This window comes from Apaloderma vittatum, unplaced genomic scaffold (assembly GCF_000703405.1).
Source record: "Apaloderma vittatum isolate BGI_N311 unplaced genomic scaffold, ASM70340v1 scaffold24006, whole genome shotgun sequence".
NCBI classification, from domain to species: Eukaryota; Metazoa; Chordata; class Aves; order Trogoniformes; family Trogonidae; genus Apaloderma; species Apaloderma vittatum.
In genome coordinates this window covers 1-6,736 of record NW_009720379.1, presented here as the reverse complement: position 1 = coordinate 6,736, position 6,736 = coordinate 1, and the positions used below count along the sequence as shown (strand labels likewise).

The 6,736-nt window shown below is 40.1% G+C and overlaps 1 protein-coding gene across 1 annotated transcript in view; it reads left to right on the top strand.

Annotated features, from left to right (window-relative positions):
• The window catches only part of LOC104275131 (reelin-like), a gene marked incomplete at its 3' end in the record, with an annotated part of 41,304 nt that extends 34,689 nt beyond the window's left edge, over window positions 1-6,615 (top strand). The window contains exons 18-21 of the mRNA XM_009870999.1: window positions 5-176; window positions 259-361; window positions 3,381-3,610; window positions 6,395-6,615. Coding sequence (XP_009869301.1) covers window positions 5-176; window positions 259-361; window positions 3,381-3,610; window positions 6,395-6,615 — 726 coding nt within the window. The remainder of the gene's footprint in view (window positions 1-4; window positions 177-258; window positions 362-3,380; window positions 3,611-6,394) is intronic.
• Window positions 6,616-6,736: the final 121 nt, after the last annotated feature.

The following is a 6,736-nucleotide window of genomic DNA, read 5'->3' as shown; positions in this document are numbered from 1 at the left end:
GTAGGGAAAAAGGAAGAAATCTGGATTATTGATGACTTTATTATTGATGGAAATAACCTGAAGAATCCTGTGATCCTTTTGGATACATTTGACTTTGGTCCCAAAGAGGACAACTGGTTTTTCTATCCTGGTGGAAACATTGGGCTCTATTGCCCGTATTCATCTAAAGGAGCTCCGTAAGCATCTCTCAGCAATAAATTGAAAAGAAGTGACTGTGTAACAAACTGAGTCTAAAGTACTCCTTTCTTTTTTTTACAGGGAAGAAGATTCAGCTATGGTATTTGTTTCAAATGAAGTTGGAGAACACTCTATTACAACAAGGGACCTGACTGTAAATGAAAATACTATAATCCAGTTCGAGGTACTTGTCCTCAGAACATTATTTTGCCTTTTTCTTAGAGAGTTCTGTTCTTTCAGGTTCTGTTCTTCAGTGTATTTTCTCAGCTCTGATTTCCAAGCAGACAAGTTTGTCTAATTTCCACTGTAAATGCTTTGATATTACTTTCCCTCGTGTGGGTGTATCATGAAGCTTTGAATACATAGATAAGGGAATTTTTTGCCTCAAAATCTTCTGCTTTCTTGTCTGTATCTATATACTATATCTATTGTCTTTGTCTATATCTATATACTAAATATCTATATACTATATAGTGTATATCTATATACTTGCACTGATAGCATTAAAGTCTATGTCCTACAAGTTGGAGAGTCACCACCAACAGACAAGACGATGCGCAAAATATGAGGGTCCAGATTGCAACTTCACAGCCTACTCAGGACAAGTGTGCAGCTGATCCAGGGGAGAGCTACATCTTCATCTGTGATGCTAGAAATTAATTTTTCCTGCCTATTGGCTTAACTGGACTGTTGTACTTTCTCAGAGACAAGGTTTCTCAGAGAGACAAGGTTCTGCCTTCCTTTTGCTTTTGCCCATGCTTTCATAGACACTCTAGGAGTAGCTGTTCTTTGGCCATGATGGCCTGGATTCTTCCCATATTAGTGAGTAATCTAAGGCTCATGAATAAGGACCATATTTTTTGTGCTTCTCATAAAGTCAGTGGAAACAAGTACCCCAGTGACAACACAGTCTAAACTAAAATGTGTTTCTGGTTTAGCCTAAAATCTAAACTGCCCATTGGGTAGGACATCTACCGATAGGAATAACCATTTAGCTTGCTATGTATTAGCTTAGAGGGATCATTATATCATCATTAAGAAACCATAAAAGAATCTTTCATGTAAATTGCTATGCCACAGTTCCCAGGCTGCTTTTAACAAAAACGTAGCGTGCTGTAGCATTAATCAGCAAATGATACAAGTTTATAAAAAATTACTAAAATGATACTAAAGAGTTTCCAAGAAAACTAAGTTTAGCTGTATACTCACGCACACTTCAGTTTGTCATGCAATGAATTCATAAATAATTGAATGCAAACCATTTTCTGTTTTAAAATATAGATTACAGCCTGTAGAACAAAAATGTTTGGGGTCACTTTAAGATATTCATAAGTCTTCAGAGTATTAACCTCATAAAATCTACATGCTTACTTCCATATGTGGTAAGAACATAATTTTCAGCTCACGTTTTTGAGGATATTAGTATAAATGAAGAAGTTATGCATAACGCAGTAGCGTTTCCCTCTGTGTCTCAAGAGTCCAAACATATTTTGGGTCAAGTGTCTCTCTAAACTTCCAGATGAGTAGACAGCCCTTCTAGTCAAATGTAGGTTGCTGGGACTCATGTGTGCTGAAGAGTGATGAAGGAAATTCAATGTAGGATACATTTTCAACTCTGATGCACAGCTCTAAGTATCACTGGGTTTTAGAAACAAAGAGATTTTTATTACAGAGCAGCATGTTAGAAAGGCACTTATTTTCCACTACAAAGATTTAAGAACCCCCAAGCATTTCATACTTTTAGTATAGGCTTAGTATTTTATTGGTATTAGGTTTTTATTTATTGTATGGTAAGTATAGTACATCTTATTTTATATGGCAGAATCATCCTGAAAGGGGCCTCATTCTTCTTCCCTTATATAAGCAATCTGAAACTAAAACATCTTAATATCAGTGTGGAAGAAAAGTAGACTAGTTTGCATTGGATGCGTGGAAAAAATACATCTTAAGAGGTCTCAGATACTATACAAAATATAATTTTGTATCTTTATAATTTTGTATCTTTTTAAGTAGTAGAATGGTTGTTCATCTAAGTTTTCTACTTTTTCTACTGCTCTCTACATCAGCAGTCTTGTAGGAACACCTTGAGAAGTTTGACACTGCTAAACTATGTTTTGGTGTGACATTGAATCTAAATGCAATCCAGCTATGATACTCTTTTAGAGCTGGCTCCTGGGGCTTTGCCACTATACATGAGCAAAAGGGTAGTGAGTATGAAAGCTGAAGAGCATATTGAAGTGATAAGCACACACCATATGGCATAAGCTCTTTTTTTTTTGGGGGGGGGGAGAAGTGTAACATAAAAGAGGACCAAAAAGTTTATGTTTGCCCATTTTGGTTTTAATGTTTCTGGTTTAAAAAATGCACGTTTTTCTGGTGCTGTTACTACTTTGCTGCTTGCCAGAGGACAGAGGACTGCAAAAGCTGATGCATTTGCTCCATCAACGTTAGCAGATCTCCTCTGGGATTTTATCTAATTAGCTTTATGGTTTTCTCTTACTAGAAGTAGTTGGGCATGTCATATTACATTCATTTTGTGATAAGCGAATACTATTTGCCCATGGATGGGTAGGGCAACGTGCAAGAGTTCGTGTTCTGATCAGGGGGCTGGAGCACCTCCATATTAGAACAGGCTGAGAGAGGTGGGGCTGTTCAGCCTGAAGAAGAAAAGGCTCTGGGGACACCTTACAGTGGTTTTCCAGTACATAAAGGGGTCCTACAGGAAAGATGAGACTTCTTATCAAGGACTGTAGTGACAGGATGAGAGGTAATGGTTTCAAACTGAAAGATGGTAGATTTATATTAAATATTAGGAAGAAATTCTTTACTGTGAAGGTGGTGAGACACTGGAACAGGATGCCCAGGGAAGCTGTGGATGCCCCCTCCCTGGGAGTGTTCAAGGCCAGGCTGGACAGGGCTTTGAGCAGCCTGGCCTAGTGGGAGGTGTCCCTGCCCATGGCAGGTGGCTGGAACTAGATGATCTTTCAGGTCCCTTCCAACCCAAACCATTCTATGATTCTGTTATTCTGTGTTTATGTGCATGTCCTGATTGTACCATCCCAGTTGTTAAAAAAGTTCCTAAATCACCATTTTTCTGGGCTAAATAAATACTCTATCAAATAGGAGAGGCTAGGACAAAAAGTGATTAGGAGTCCCACCACCTGCCCTGTGTCATCTTTTGCATTTCATGTCTTGGCCCCCAGATCAATATCGGCTGCACCACTGACAGCTCCTCTGCCGACCCGGTAAAGCTGGAGTTCTCACGAGATCTGGGGGCAACCTGGCACCTGCTGCTCCCCTTGTGCTACAGCAGCAGCAGCCACCTCAGCTCCCTGTGCTCCACCGAGCATCACCCAAGCAGCACTTACTATGCAGGCACCACCCAGGGCTGGAGAAGGGAGGTCATTCACTTTGGAAAACTGCACCTCTGTGGGTAAGTGTCTGGCTGCTTTTTTACCTAATTTTATTTCTGTTTCCCCTCCAAAACATTCTCCCAGCAGAAGAGCAGTGCTTAAGATCTGAAGCACTAGAGCAGATGACCAATTTTTTCTCCACTTTTTATCCTGAATGTTAGTGTTCAGCTAATTCCCAAAAATATGTTGTGCCTCATGTTGCTATAGAATAACCACAGGTTATTTCCCATTTTTCCATATATCTCATTGGTGTCATTTTTATGGAAGTGGGGTTCACGGTAAAATTAATGCAAAACTGACTTAAAGCACTTTGAATATGCTGTACTGCAGTGCATTGGCCATTTGAGTTCATCAAGGATATTCTTGTACGGAATTTGAGATTCATTAGAAAATGCAGTAAAATGTGAGCTGGTGTAAAATTGATTCTACTTCAGTGTAAGGACTGATCTAAATACTCGAGGTCTCTTGTAGCTGTAAAGTTGTCTCGATTCTAAGAAATTAACTACTGCAGTCACTCAGAAACTTCAAGCTTGTGGAACAAACCAGGTTGGACGATAACAGATACACAGCACAGAAAACCAGTGCGTGCCAGCAGACATAGTAGTATGTATTTTTTTTAAGTATAAAACAGTCCTGTTTACTTTTTCAGGGAAAACTGCCTTCTAGCAGCAGTTTATGTAAAAGATCACATCATTAAGGATTAAACTGTAGCACATATGAATGAAAATGAGCAATGCAACTATGATGCTTTATCGGTCTGTGCAACTATGAGACTGAGCATTTATGAAACTGCTGCATGCAGTGGGCCCTCCACTAAATAAGTGGCCCCATATGTGCCTCTGAAAGTCTGAAAAGACCTATATGAGATAAGAATCAAGTCTGGAAAGCCTGGATGTTCAATAATTTAAGAAAACGTTTAAATTTTAAACTTGAATTTTCTTGTTTATAGCAGTTAACATTTCAATCATGGAATGGGTAACCATCTCTTGCAGCAGCTCATTTGTCCTGTTTTTGCCGAAAAGAATTATTTGACCCTTTACTCAACTACCAATGCATCCCTCCAAATGAAAATTTTGACTATGCAGACTCTTAATTCGTTTAAACCTCCTAGATATTTTGATTTAGTCCTCTGCTCCTGAGTATTTCTGTCCTGTTTGCCTGCCTGCCTTCCTATTCCTTCCCCAACGCAATGGGCCAGAAGCCCTGCTGGTAGCTGGCCAAACACAGCAGTGCAGAGCAGCTTCTAGGGAGCACTTGGTGACGTGAAATTCTTGGGCCAGAGGGCTGAAGGGGAATTTTTTCCAACACAATCCAGTGGAACAACAAGAAAAAAAGTCCATACCTGACTTCTTATGTAATTCTCAAAAAAAGACCAACAGCAACAAAAAAAAAAACCAGCCCTTTTCATCTCCAAAGTGTAAAACAATTGTGTTTAAGTGAAGATGAAGACATTATCCATTATTTCCACTACAGATGTTATTTTGGACATTAATATATATTCTCAGCAGACAGCTGTAACTAAGAACTAGTATTCCAGTTATGTTCTAAAGGAAAAAGCACAGGGCCAGTTGAGCCAGTGAAGAAACCCCTACCAACTTCACCAAGACCGATATTTCACTCTCTGCCTCCAACATGGGTCACGCTTCGCCCTCACCATAAGGGAGCCTGAGAGAAGGAGCTGACACACCTCAGGGGTGGAGTGAATTCAGCTTGTGGGGCAGAGATCTCTTCTGAAGGGCAGCTTCCAACGCCTCCAACTTCACACATGTGTCCTTCAGCTCAGGGTGCACTAAAATCAATGGTTTTGACTTCCAGCAACTCTGATTCTTGGGTATCTTGAAACTTTGAGTAATGTTCCCATCCATCCCTTATCACCTGAATCTTCTCATAAAAACTCTTTTTTAGCAAATCAAGACAAAAAATCTCCTCAGCTACCTGCGCTATTGATTCACCAGCTGCATTCATATATCTCTTACAAGACACATTAAACATGCAAGGCAATTAATTGCTTTCCCCCTTCCACTCTTTTGCTTTTCTTCCTCCTTTAAAACATTTTCTCAGCTGGGGATAAAATTAGCATCTCAAGTGTTTTTCTCCATCTTTATTTGTTTTCCCTCCTTCCCCAGTCGGTTCATCTTTATATGCAGCATTGATGTGAGTAGAACTTAGGAGGTGAATTAAAAATGACAGGACAGAATCCAAAGGAGAATATAGTTTAAACTAACAGCTTGCAATATGCAGTATTAGTCTGATTTAAGATTAAGCCACCCAAAAGCAAGCTGAATACCTGGTGACATAGCAGGTTATGTTTTCTTTACATGTAATTGAGGGTGAAATCCTAGCAGCCCAGCTCCACATGTGGTCTGCCTGGGGCAGGGTGGCAGCATGAAGTAGGATTTCACTCTCTAGGAAAGGGTGAAAGTGGCCTGGTCTGACCCAGAAACTGTAAGCCAAAGCCGAAGGAAATCTGTTAGACCACGGCCATTCATCCTCCCTGTGACTGATGGAGAGAAGAGTGGTTAGATTTCAAATCCCATTTTCAAGTCCGTCGTTCAGTTTTGGTATTACACCTAATGAATAATGTTATTTTTATTTCTGCCAGTACTTGGGTTGAACGTCATCATCAAGATGCATGAGGTACTGAAGGAATTAGATAGAGCCGTCAGTTTCTAGAATTAAGCTATTTATCAACCCAGTTCCAACAGAAAGAATACTATATATATGCATAGTGTAGCATGTATATATGGAATTAAAAAAAAAATGGAACTAATATTTAAAGTAAGTACACTTCATGCCTTTTTCAGGTTGGCAAGGTTCAGATGGTACCAAGGATTTTACCCTACTGGATCCCAGCCAGTGACTTGGGCCATCGACAATGTGTACATCGGCCCCCAGTGCGAAGAGATGTGCAACGGCCATGGCAGCTGCGTCAACGGCACAAAGTGCATCTGTGACCCTGGGTACTCTGGGCCAACCTGCAAAATAAGTACTAAGAACTCTGACTTCCTTAAGGATGATTTTGAAGGTATCTCTTTTTGGGAGGGGGAGTGTTCTGAATGCTGCCTGTCCATCTTAGTGGAAGGGATAAAAGAGCAAAGTCTTCTCCACCCCTGTATGCTTCACAGAATCACAGAATCACAGAATGT